Source organism: Pelophylax lessonae, assembly GCF_965119305.1.
Source record: "Pelophylax lessonae genome assembly, chromosome: 4".
NCBI lineage: Eukaryota > Metazoa > Chordata > Amphibia > Anura > Ranidae > Pelophylax > Pelophylax lessonae.
The window spans coordinates 11785151-11799300 of NC_138771.1; the positions used below are offsets into that span (position 1 = coordinate 11785151).

The following is a 14150-nucleotide window of genomic DNA, read 5'->3' on the forward strand; positions in this document are numbered from 1 at the left end:
GTCATGGAGGGGGGGGCACGGGTGGAAATATTACCAGCTCAGTTTTAGAGAGATTTAGTTTGAGAAAGTGGTGCGACATCCATGCTGATATGTCAGTTAGTAAGTTGGTAATGCGAGAGGAGACTGAAGGGGTGAGGTGAGGAGTAGACAGATAGATTTGAGTGTCATTGGTGTATAGATGGTATTGGAAGCTGTGGGCGGTTATCAAGTGACCAAGGAAGGCGGTGTAGATAGAGAACAGAAGGGTTTCAAGAACAGAGTCTTGGGGAACCCCCGCAGACAGTTGTCCAGAAGACAATCATTGACACCCTCCACAAGGAAGGTAAGTCACAAAAGGTCATTACTAAAGAAGCTGGCTGCTCACAGAGTGCTGTATCCAAGCATAATAATGGAAAGTTGAGTGGAAGGAAAAAGTGTGGTAGAAAAAGATGCACAAGCCACAGGGATAACCGCAGCCTTGAGAGGATTATAAAGCAAAGGCCATTCAAGAATTTGGGGGAGATTCACAAAGAGTGGACTACGGCTGGTGTCAGTGCTTCAAGAGCCACCCCCCACACAGACGTATCCAGGACATGGGCTACAACTGTCGCATTCCTTTTGTCAAGCCACTTCTGAACAAGAGACAATGGCAGACGTGTCTTACTTGGGCAAAGCAGAAAGAGGACTGGACTGTTGCTCAGTAGTCCAAAGTCCTCTTTCCGAATGAAAGGTAAATTTTGCATTTCATTTGGAAATCAAGGTCCCAGAGTCTGGAGGAGGAGTGGAGAGGCACAGAATCCAAGTTGCATGAGGTCCAGTGTGAAGTTTCCACAGTCAGTGATGATTTGGGGAGCCGTGTCATCTGCTGGTGTTGGTCCACTGTGTTTTATCAAGTCCAAAGTCAGCGCAGCCCTCTAGCAGGAAATTCTAGAGCACTTCATGCTTCCCTCTGCTGGCCAGTTTTATGGAGATGCCGATTTCATTTTCCAGCAGGACTTGGCACCGCCCACACTGCCAAATCTACCAATACCTGGTCACATGATCATGGGATCACTGTGCTTAATTGGCCAGCAAAACTTTCCTGACCTAAACCCCATAGAGAATCTGTGGGGTATTGTCAAGAGGAAGATGAGAGACACCAGACCCAACAATGCAGATGAGCTGAAGGCCGCTATCAAAGCAACCTGGGCTTCCATAACACCTCAGCAGTGCCACAGGCTGATCGCCTCCATGCCACGCCGCATTGATGCAGTAATTCATGCAAAAGGAGCCCCGACCAAGTATTGAGTGCATCCTATACTGTACATGGACAGACTTTTCACTAAGCCAACATTTCTGTATTAAAAATCCTTTTTTTTATTGGTCTTATGTAATATTCTCATTTTATGAGATACTGAATTTTGGGGTGTCACTCGCTGTAAGCCATAATCATCAAAATTAAAATAAAGAAATGCTTGAAATATATCACTCTGTGTGTAACACATCTATATAAAATATGAGTTTCACTTTTTGAATTGAATTACTGAAATAAATTCAATTTTTGATAATATTCTAAGGTCTCATGCACACGGGACGTTTTACCTGTTTTTGGCTTCAGGCATATTTTTCTGCAGCCAGTAAAGCATGTTATCCTATGTGTCCATGCACACACAGGCTGTGATCAGCAGTTTTTGGCAGGGGCGTTTTATGGCTGGAAACCACCCCCACCCCCCCAGGATTAGTGAGTTTTAAGAGGAGCTTTTCAGCTGTAAAAACACTCTCTAACTCTGATAAAAGTATAAAAACTATGAAAAAACGCAGCTATTCAGCGTTTGTCAGAGTTTGTGAGCCATAAGCTTTTTAGCAGTTTTGCTAAGAAAAAAAAAATATCAAATACCACCAAAAGAAAGCTCTGTTTGTGGGGGAAAAAAGGACATCAATTTTATTTGGGTACAGCGTCGCACGACCGCGCAATTGTCAGTTAAAGTAACGCAGTGCCGAATCACAAAATATGGCCTGATCATTAAGGGGGTAAATCCTTCCGGTCCAGAAGTGGTTAAGACCGCGGCCGCAGAGGGAGGAAGTGGAAGGAAGGTGAGTATATTTTCTTCTAAAACAAGGTAAGTAACCAAAAAAAAAATAAATAAATCGCCAGTATCCATTTCTTTTTTCAGGTTCTCCTTAGCAAGCGGATGGCCCAAAATCGATTTTATCGATTTTGAGGCCGGAACTCCGCTTTAAGAAGTCTTGTATTCTGGTGTACATTATTTGTTGTCTGTTTGCCGCTTGGTTTTTGTACCTTTGCTAAAATTTCTATAGGAGTTATTGGAAAGGAAAAAAAATGCAAAAACAGCTCTGGCAGCAAAGAGGTTAACATATACAAAACTGTATCAATAAATAAATAAATAAATAATAAATATTGAAGTAGAGCACCCTGCATACCTTCCATGATAGATATGTGTACGGCTCTCCTGCGAGTCCGCGGAACGCTACTCAACCGCAGTCCATGACTGATGGAGGGACAACTGCGACTGGGTACCATCCCCGACCTGTGACACAAAACACATCTGGTTAGCAATGGAATCCAACACATACTGTAACTATCAATACTAAAAAATATATCCATCTACACCCATCAGGAAGATCTTAATAAGTGTACAAGCAATGTGCAACACAGATACAGTGAGGGGGAAATAAGTATTTGATCCCCTGCTGATTTTGTACGTTTGCCCACTGACAAAGAAATGATCAGTCTATAATTTTATTGGTCGGTTTATTTTAACAGTGAGAGACAGAATAACAACAAAAATATCCAGAAAAACGCATTTCAAAAAAGTTATAAATTGATTTGCATTTTAATGAGTGAAATAAGTATTTGATCCCCTATCAATCAGCAAGATTTCTGGCTCCCAGGTGTCTTCTATACAGGTAACAAGCTGAGATTAGGAGGATTCTCTTAAAGGGAGTGCTCCTAATCTCAGCTTGTTACCTGTATAAAAGACACCTGTCCACAGAAGCAATCAATCAATCAGATTCCAATCTCTCCACCATGGCCAAGACCAAAGAGCTGTCCAAGGATGTCAGGGACAAGATTGTAGACCTACACAAGGCTGGAATGGGCTACAAGACCATCGCCAAGCAGCTTGGTGAGAGGGTGACAACAGCTGGTGCCATTTTTTGCAAATGGAAGAAACACAAAATAACTGTCAGTCTCCCCCAGTCTGGGGCTCCATGCAGCATCTCTCCTCGTGGAATTTCAATGAAGCCAGGGCATTGAAAATGGGTCATGGATGAGTATTCCAGCATTACAATGACCCAAAACACAAAGCCAAGGCAACAAAGGAGTGGCTCAAGAGGAAGAAGATTGTAGATCTACACAAGGCTGGAATGGGCTACTAGACCATCGCCAAGCAGCTTGGTGAGATGGTGACAACAGTTGGTGCGATTATTCGCAAATGGAAGAAACACAAAATAATTGTCAATCTCCCTCAGTCTGGGGCTCCATGGAAGATTTCACCTCGTGGAGTTTCAATGATCATGAGAACGGTGAGGAATCAGCCCAGAACTAAACAGGAGAATCTAGTCAATGATCTCAAGGCAGCTGGGACCATAGTCACCAAGAAAACAATTGGTAACACACTATGCCGTGAAGGACTGAAATCCTGCAGTGCTCACAAGGTCCCCCTGCTCAAGAAAGCACATGTACAGCCCATCTGAAGTTTGCTAATGAACATCTTAATGACTCAGAGGAGAACTGGGTGAAAGTGTTGTGAGATGAAACCAAAATCGAGCTCTTTGGCATCAACTCAACTCGCAGTGTTTGGAGGAGAAAAGCTGCCTATGACCCCAAGAACACCATCCCCACCGTCATACATGGAGGCAGAAATGTGATGCTTTGGGGGTGTTTTTCTGCTAAGGGGACAGGACAACTTCACCGTATGAAAGGGACAATGGACGGGGGCCATGTACCATCAAATCTTGGGTGAGAACCTCCTTCCTTCAGCCAGGGCATTGAATATGGGTTGAAAATGGGCCGTGGATGGGTATTCCAGCATGTCAATGACCCAAAACACAAGGCAAAGACAACAAAGGAGTGGCTCAAGAAGAAGATTGTAGACACAAGGTTGAAATCGGCTACTAGACCATTGCCAAGCAGCTTGGTGAGAGGGTGACAACAGTTGCTGTGATGCTTCGCAAATGGAAGAAACACAAAATAACTGTCAATCTCTCCCGATCTGGGGCTCCTTGCAAGACCTCACCTCGTGGAATTTCAATGATCATGAGAACGGTGAGGAATCAGCCCAGAACTACACAGGAGGAGCCTGTCAATGATCTCAAGGCATCTGGGACCATCGTCACCAAGAAAACAATTGGTAACACACTACGCTGTGAAGGACTGAAATCCTGCAGCACCCGCAAGGTCCTCCTGCTCAGGAAAGCACATGTACAGCCCATCTGAAATTTGCTAATGAACATCTGAATGATTCAGAGGAGAACTGGGTGAAAGTTTTGTGGTCAGATGAGACCAAAATCGAGCTCTTTGGCATCAACTCAACTCGCCATGTTTGGAGGAGGAGGAATGCTGCCTAAGACCCCAAGAACACCATCCCCCACCGTCATACATGGAGGTGGAAACATTATGCTTTGGGGGGTGTTTTTCTGCTAAGGGAACAGGACAATTTCACCCCATCAAAAATACGATGGACGGGGCCATGTACTGTCAAATCTTGGGTGAGCACCTCCTTCCCTCAGCCAGGGCATTGAAAATAGGTCATGGATGGGTATTCCAGCATGACAATGACCCAAAACACACGGCCAGGGCAACAAAGGAGTGGCTCAAGAAGAAGGAGATTGTACACCTACACAAGGCTGGAATGGGCTACAAGACCATCGCCAAGCAGCTTGGTGAGAGGGTGACAACAATTGCTGTGATGCTTCGCAAATGGAAGAAACACAAAATAACTGTCAATCTCCCCCAGCCTGGGGCTCCATGCAAGATCTCACCTTGTGGAGTTTCAATGATGATGAGAATGGTGAGGAATCAGCCCAGAACTACACAGGAGAATCTTGTCAATGATCTCAAGGCAGCTGGGACCATAATCACCAGGAAACTAATTGGTGACACACTACACCGTGAAGGACTGAAATCCTGCAGCACACACAAGGTCCCCCTGCTCAAGAAAGCACATGTACAGCCTGTCTGAAGTTTGCTAATAAACATCTGAATGATTCAGAGGAGAACTGGGTGAAAGTGTTGAGGTCAGATGAGACCAAAATCGAGCTCTTTGGCATCAACTCAACTCGCCGTGTTTGGAGGAGGAGGAAAACTGCCTATGACCCCAAGTAAACCAGCTACACCGTCAAACATGGAGGTGGAAGCATTATGCTTTGGGGTGTTTTTCTGCTGGGGGACAGCACAACTTCACCGCATTGAAGGGAGGATGGACGGGGCCATGTACCGTCAAATCGTGGGTGAGAACCTCCTTCCCTCAGCCAGGGAATTGAAAATGAGTCGTGGATGGGTATTCCAGCATGACAGTGACCCAAAACACACGGCAAAGGCAACAAAGGAGTGGCTCAAGAAGAAGGAGATTGTAGACCTACACAAGGCTGGAATGGGCTACAAGAACATCGCCAAGCAGCTTGGTGAGAGGGTGACAACAGTTGCTGTGATTCTTTGCAAATGGAAGAAACACAAAATAACTGTCAATCTCCCCCGGCCCGGGGCTCCATGCAAGACCTCACCTTGTGGAGTTTCAATGATCACGAGAATGGTGAGGAATCAGCCCAGAACTACACGGGAGAATCTTGGATGGATATTCCAGCATGACAATGACCCAAAACACACGGCAAAGGCAACAAAGGAATGGCTCAAGAAGAAGCACATTAAGGTCCTGGAGTGGCCTAGCCAGTCTCCAGAACTTAATCCCATAGAAAATACGTGGAGGGAGCTGAAGGTTCGAGTTACCAAACAGCCTCGAAACCTTACTGATTTGGAGAGGATCTGCAAAGAGGAGAGGGACAAAATCCCTCCTGAGATGTGTGCAAACCTGGTGGCCAACTACAAGAAACGTCTGACCTCTGTGATTGCCAACAAGGGTTTTGCCACCAACTACTAAGTCATGTTTTGTGAAGGGGTCAAATACTTATTTCACTCATTAAAATGCAAATCAATTTATAACATTTTTTAAATGCGTTTTTCTGGATATTTTTGTTGTTATTCTGTCTCTCACTGTTAAAATAAACCGACCATTAAAATTATAGACTGACCATTTCTTTGTCAGTGGGCAAACATACAAAATCAGCAGGGGGTCAAATACTTTTTCCCTCCCTGTAATTCTCATTTATTGCACTTTGCTAACTGAAATGAGAAATTTACTGACCAATACAATACTGCGTAAATTGGTTCCCCAGCAAAGTAGGCCCAGGCTGGCTATATTGAAATTTGCTGAGAGTATCTGTGGGCCTGTGTGACCTTCAGAGGGCTGCTTGGCTTCAGTGCATAATGTACCAATGTGGGCAGGGATACCGATTCCTACACTTTTCTCAAAGTTAAAGCCGAACTCCAGATATGATCACTACAGTGATAGCCAGGATCTTCTGGTTTCCCCCTGCACACTGCCCACAAGGGGGGGGGGGGGGTCTCTCACTCAGCCACCCCACTTATCCACCTTTATCCAATCAGAGAATGCCTTGCATTTATTGGAAAAAAAAAATACAAGGCATTCTAGGAATGGTGGCAGTGCTGAGTGAGTGCCCCCTTGTGGTCAGTGTACAGCACAGGTGTCAAACACAAGGCCCAGGGCCCGAACCTGGCCCGCCAGGTCATTTTATTTGGCCCTCGCACCTCTCCTGAACTGAGACATCCCCCTCTTCTCCGCCCACCCCCTTGTCTCAGCAGTGGGCAGCAGAAAGGAGGATAAAACGCCTCTGCAAGATCCTGCGCTTCTCTGTGAAGTTGCCGAGAGACTCGTCTCTGCCCTTGCCCATCTCAGGAGTCAGCAGCTGAGAGGACAGAACTCCTCCTACAGATCTTGTGCCTCTCTATTCTGGGCTACTGGATGGGATAATATGCAGATATCTTATATGGAGATTTGGAGGTGATACCAGATCCCCCACAGACAATGCGTTAAACCAGTGGTCCTCAACTCCAGACCTCGGGGCCCACTAACAGGCCAGGTTTGCAAGATAACTAAATTACATCACAGGTGATCTCATTTTCTGCTCAGTGATTGCAGTATTCTAGTCTGCATCTCCCCAAGGTAATACTTAAAATCTGGCCTGTTAGTGGGCCCCGAGGACCGGAGTTGAGGACCACTGTGTTAAACCACATGCTCGTCTCCAGCACTTCTCCAGAGCCTCTCTCATCCTCTAGAACAGTGTTTCTCAACTCCGCTCCTCAGGGCACACTAACAGGCCAGGTTTGCAAGATATCTGAAATACATCACGGGTGATATCATTTGCTGCTCAGTGATTGCAGTATTCTAGTCTGCATCTCCCAAGGTAATAACCTACAATCTGGCCTGTTAGTGTGCCCTGAGGACCGGAGTTGAGAAACACTGCTCTGGAACTCTCTACCTCAATCTATCTGGTTATCTCCTTCTCTAGCTGCCTGCAGGCGATCCCTGAAAACTCATCTCTTCAGGGAAGCGATCACACCTCCAACTAATCTTTGACCTCTTCCATCAGCTCATTCCCCACAGTTACAACCTTTTGTACCCTTGCCCCACCCTATTAGATTGTAAGCTCTTTTGAACAGGGCCCTCCTAGCCCTCTTGTATTTTATTGTATTGTAACTGTACTGTCTCCCTTTCATAGTGTAAAGCGCTGGGTAAACTGTTGGCACTATATAAATCCTGTATAATAATAATAATAATAATAGGACACTTTTTTATAAAGGGTCCAGTTGTTCTGGTAAGGGTCCTCTTCATCTTGGATGGTGGTGCACTCTGGTGCTGCAAGCATCCGGATTTACAAGATTCCTCTTATCACATTCGTGGATTTGGGTTCGGACACACTGGGGTTAATTTACCAAAACTGGAGAGTGCAAAATCTATGCAGCTATACATGGCAGCCAATCAGCTTCTAGCTTCAGCTTGTTTGATTAAGCTTTGACAATAAAACCTGGAAGCTGATTGGTTTCTATGGAGAGCTGCCTCAGATTTTGCACTCCCCAGTTTTACTAAATCAACCAAATAGGGACGGTTATTCATCGTTTTCTTTTCACTTATTAGGACACAATTTTGGTTTGTATGCTTTTTGGTTATCATAATAAGAGTGGCAATATAAATGTATACAGTGCCTTGAAAAAGTATTCACCCCCCCTTCAAAATTTCCCACATTTTGTCATGTTACAACCAAAAACGTAAATGTATTTTATTGGGATTTTATGTGGTAGACCGACACAAAGTGGCACATACAGTATCTCACAAAAGTAAGTACACCCCTCACATTTTTGTAAACATTTTATTATATCTTTTCATGTGACAACACTGAAGAAATGACACTTTGCTACAATGTAAAGTAGTGAGTGTACAGCTTGTATAACAGTGTACATTTGCCATCCCCTCAAAATAACTCAACACACAGCCATTAATGTCTAAACTGCTGACAACAAAAGTGAGTACACCCCTAAGTGACAATGTCCAAATTGGGCCAAAAATTAGCCATTTTCCCCTCCCCGATGTCATGTGACTCGTTAGTGTTACAAGGTCTCAGGTGTGAATGGGGAGCAGGTGTGTTAAATTTGGTGTTATCGCTCTCACTCTCTCATACTGGTCACTGGAAGTTCAACATGGCACCTCATGGCAAAGAACTCTCTGAGGATCTGAAAAAAAGAATTGTTGCTCTACATAAAGATGGCCTAGGCTATAAGAAGATTGGCAAGGCCCTGAAACTGAGCTGCAGCACGGTGGCCAAGACCATACAGCAGTTTAACAGGACAGTTTCCACTCAGAACAGACCTCGCCATGGTCGACCAAGGAAGTTGAGTACATGCTCATCGTCATATCCAGAGGTTGTCTTTGGGAAATAGACGTATGAGTGCTGCCAGCATTGCTGCAGAGGATAAAAGGGTGGGGGGTCAGCCTGTCAGTGCTCAGACCATACACCGCATACAATGCATCAAATTGGTCTGCATGGCTGTCGTCCCAGAAGGAAGCCTCTTCTAAAGATGATGGACAAGAAACAGTTTTCTGAAGACAAGCAGAATAAGGACATGGATTACAGGAACCATCTCCTGTGGTCTGATGAGACCAAGAAAAACTTATTTGGTTCAAATGGTGTCAAGCATGTGTGGCGGCAACCAGGTGAGGAGTACAAAGACAATAGTGTGTTGCCTACAGTCAAGCATGGTGGTGGGAGTGTCATGGTCTGGGGCTGCATGAGTGCTGCCGGCACTGGGGAGCTACAGTTCATTGAGAGAACCATGAATGCCAACATGTACTGTGACATACTGAAGCAGAGCATGATCCCCTCCCTTCAGAGACTGGGCTGCAGGGCAGTATTCCAACATAACAACCCCAAACACACCTCCAAGATGACCACTGCCTTGCTAAAGAAGCTGAGGGTAAAGGTGATAGACTGGCCAAGCATGTCTGCAGACCTAAATCCTATTGAGCATCTGTGGGGCATTCTCAAACGGAAGGTGGAGGAGCGCAAGGTCTCTTACATCAACCAGCTCTGTGATGTCATCATAGAGGAGTGGAAGAGGACTCCAGTGGCAACCTGTGAAGCTCTGGTGACCTCCATGCCCAAGAGAGTGAAGGCAGTGCTGGAAAATAATGGTGGCCACACAAAATATTGACACTTTGGGCCCAATTTGGACATTGTCACTTAGGGGTGTACTCACTTTTGTTGCCAGCGGTTTAGACATTAATGGCTGTGTGTTGAGTTATTTTGAAGGGACAGCAAATTTACACTGTTATGCAAGCTGTACACTCACTACTTTACATTGTAGCAAAGTGTAATTTCTTCAGTGTTGTCACATGAAAAGATAGAATAAAATATTTACAAAAATGTGAGGGGTGTACTTACTTTTGTGAGATACTGTAATTGTGAAGTGGAAGGAAAATTATGCATGGTTTTCTCAATTTGTTACAAATAAATCTGTGAAAAGTGTGGTGTGCATTTTTTTCAGACCCTTTTACTCTGATACCCCTAACTAAAACCTAGTGCAGGGATCCCCAAACTACGGCCCTCCAGCTGTTGCGGAACTACACGTCCTATGAGGCATTGTAAAACTCTGATCTAGTGGAAGCCATTGCCTTCAGAAGTCACGTAATTAGTGAATAGGGTCCACCTGTGTGTAATTTAATATCAGTATAAATACAGCTGTTCTGTGAAGCCCTCAGAGGTTTGTTAGAGAACCTTAATAAACAAACAGCATCATGAAGGCCAAGGAACACACCAGACAGGTCAGGGATAAAATTGTGGAGAAGTTTAAAGCAGGTTTAGGGTAAAAAAAAAAATCCCAAGCTTTGACCATCTCACGGAGCGCTGTTCAATCCATCATCGGAAAATGGAAAGAGTATGGCACAACTGCAACCCTACCAAGACATGGCCGTCCACCTAAACTGACCGGCCGGGCAAGGAGAGCATTCATCAGAGAAGCAGCCAAGAGGTCCATGGGAACTCTGGAGGAGCTGCAGAGATCCACCGCTCAGGTGGGAGAATCTGTCCACAGGACAACTATTAGTCGTGCGCTCCACAAATCTGCCCTTTATGGAAGAGTGAGAAGAAGAAAGCCATTGGTGAAAGAAAGCCATAAGAAGTCCAGTTTGCAGTTTGTGAGAAGCCATGTGGGGGACACAGCAAACATGTGGAAGAAGGAGCTCTGCTCAGATGAGACCAAAATTGAACTTTTTGGCCTAAAAGCAAAACGCTATGTGTGGGGGAAAACTAACACTGCACATCACCCTGAACACACCATCCCCACCGTGAAACATGGTGGTGGCAGCATCATGGTGTGGGGATATTATTCTTCAGCAGGGACAGGGAAGCTGGTCTGAGTTGATGGGAAGATGGATGGAGCCAAATACAGGACAATCTTACAAGAAAACCTGTTAGAGTCTGCAAAAGACTTGAGACTGTGACGGATGTTCACCTTCCAGCAGGACAACGACCCGAAACATCCAACCAGAGCTACAATGGAATGGTTTACATCAAAGCATATTCATGTGTTAGAATGGCCCAGTCACAGTACAGACCTAAATCACATTGAGAATCTGTGGCAAGACTTGAAAATTGCTGTTCACAGACGCTGCTCTCCATCCAATCTGACAGAGCTTGACATATTCTGCAAAGAAGAATGGGGAGAAATGTCCTCTCTAGATGTGCAAAGCTGGTAGAGACATCCCCAAAAAGACTTGCAGCTGTAATTGCAGGGAAAGGCAGTTCTACAAAGTATTGACTCCGGGGGGTGAATACAAATGCAGCCACACTTTTCACAGATTTATTTGTATCATTTATCATTTTCCTTCCACTTCACAATTATGTGTCACTTTGTGTCGGTCTATCACATAAAATCCCAATAAAATATATTTACGTTTTTGGTTGTAACATGACAAAATGTGGAAAATTTCAAGGGGTGTGAATACTTTTTCAAGGCACTGTATAAATTCATATTATGACAACCAAAAAAACATACAAACAAAGATTGTGTCCTAATAAATGGATTTTCAAGGGGTATAAATACTTTTTCAAGGTACTGTATCCGTAAAAAATGCAAACAAAAGGAGCAGTGCTACTTCCCATACAGATCACCAATAGGAGAGCTCCTGGGTGCCCCATCCACAGCCGTTTAACTGAGTACGTATGTAGAAAGATGATCCGCACAATGGTAGTTGCTCTTAAAAAATCTTCATCTTTATTCAGCAACCACAGAACACAACTGCTGACAAGGTCAGTTGATGCGTTTCAGCCTATGAGGCCTTAGTTATGACTAAGGCCTCATAGGCTGAGGCCTTAGTTATGACTAAGGCCTCATAGGCTGAGGCCTTAGTTATGACTAAAGCCTCATAGGCTGAGGCCTTAGTTATGACTAAGGCCTCATAGGCTGAAACACGTCAACTGACCTTCTCAGCAGTTGTGTTCTGTGGTTACCGTATCTGTACACAATTTATCCAATTGTTTTTTCCAGCTGCTGATATTGGATCTGCGACTGTGATTTCTGTTTTGATACAATAAATACGTAACATGGTGTAAAAGGTGAACTTAGACTTTAAAGCTACATGCACATGGGTGCCGTTGCCCATGTAGTGTAAAGACACTGCAAATTTCCAGCACCCAGGATGTCCTAGAGCTGCAAACAGCCGCCTATAGACATAGATGGGTGAAGGAGACTGCAGTGCAGACAGCTATGCACCACTATTTGGGGAAAGCAGCGCACGCACACAGATGGAATGCACAGAGTGCACATTCGATGCATTACGCCTGTGCGCACGCGCAGTCTTAGGACACCCTGGGCACCAGCAATACGCAGTGTCATTATGCTGCAAGGGCCATTGCACCCGTGCGCATGCAGCCTAGAGATCTTCTAAATGAATAGGAAACACAGAGCGGAGTCAGTATGTAACGATTGCGCTGACCTGTGTATCTCAGGCGGATCCCTCTTGATCTTTGCACTGGATTCCATCACTTCTTTGGCAACTCGTCCGCTATTGTAGGAACAGGAATATTTAAATATTTTTTTCAAACACAAGAAAAAAAATCCCAAATAAATTCGTATTTATCCTTCCTAAACACACTGACCCCGAATAAACAGAAAATATATTTTTTATCGTCTTTATTTTTTTATTTATTTTTTTATTTTTTTACTAAAACACACTGACCCCGAATAAACAGAAAATATATTTTTTATCATCTTTATTTTTTATTTTTTTTACTAAAACACACTGCCCCCGAATAAACAGAAAATATATTTTTTATTGTCTTTATTTTTTTATTTATTTTTTACTAAAGCAAACTGACCTCAAATAAAAAGAAAATATATATTTTATCGTCTTTATTTTTTTATTTATTTTTTTTTTTTTTTACCGAAGCACACTGACCCCGAATAAACAGAAAATATATTTTTTATCGCATTTATTTTTTTATTTATTTATTTTTTTTACTAAAACACACTGACCCCGAATAAACATAAAATATATTTTTTATTGTCTTTATTTTTTTATTTATTTATTTTTTTTACTAAAGCACACTGACCCTGAATAAACAGAAAATAGATTTTTAATTGTCTTTATTTTTTTATTTTTTTTACTAAAACACACTGACCCCGAATAAACAGAAAATATATTTTTTATCGTCTTTATTTTTTTTACTAAAACACACTGACCCCGGATAAACAGAAAATATATTTTTTATCGTCTTTATTTTTTTATTTATTTTTTTTTTTTACTAAAACATACTGACCCCGAATAAACAGAAAATATATTTTTTATCGTCTTTATTTTTTTATTTATTTTTTTTTTTTTTACTAAAACACCCTGCCCCCGAATAAACAGAAAATATATTTTTTATCGTCTTTATTTTTTTATTTTTTTTACTAAAACACACTGACCCCGAATAAACAGAAAATATATTTTTTATAGTCTTTATTTTTTTTACTAAAACACACTGACCCCGGATAAACAGAAAATATATTTTTAATCGTCTTTATTTTTTTATTTATTTATTTTTTTTTACTAAAACACACTGACCCCGAATAAACAGAAAATATATTTTTTATCGTCTTTATTTTTTTATTTATTTATTTTTTTTACTAAAACACACTAACCCCGAATAAAACAGAAAATATATTTTTTATCGTCTTTATTTTTTTTATTTATTTTATTTTTTTTTACTAAAACACACTGACTCCGAATAAACAGAAAATATATTTTTTATCGTCTTTATTTATTTTTTTTTTTTTTACTAAAACACACTGACCCCGAATAAACATTAAAAAATATATATATATATATATATATATATTTTTTAACTAAAACACATCTGACCACAACTAAACATAATATAAACCGCTGGCAACAAAAGTGAGTACACCCCTAAGTGACAATGTCCAAATTAGGCCCAAAGTGTCAATATTTTGTGTGGCCACCATTATTTTCCAGCACTGCCTTAACCCTCTTGGGCATGGAGTTCACCAGAGCTTCACAGGTTGCCATTGGAGTCCTCTTCCCCTCCTCCATGATGAC

General features: G+C 42.5%; 1 protein-coding gene across 2 annotated transcripts in view; it reads right to left on the bottom strand.

Annotated features, from left to right (window-relative positions):
* The window catches only part of FRMD5 (FERM domain containing 5), a 244657-nt gene that overhangs the window by 12084 nt on the left and 218423 nt on the right, over positions 1-14150 (bottom strand). For both annotated transcript variants that reach the window (XM_082253018.1, XM_082253017.1), the window contains exons 12-13: positions 12546-12614; positions 2401-2507 (exon numbers count right to left, since the gene is read on the bottom strand). In XM_082253018.1, coding sequence (XP_082109144.1) covers positions 2401-2507; positions 12546-12614 — 176 coding nt within the window. The remainder of the gene's footprint in view (positions 1-2400; positions 2508-12545; positions 12615-14150) is intronic.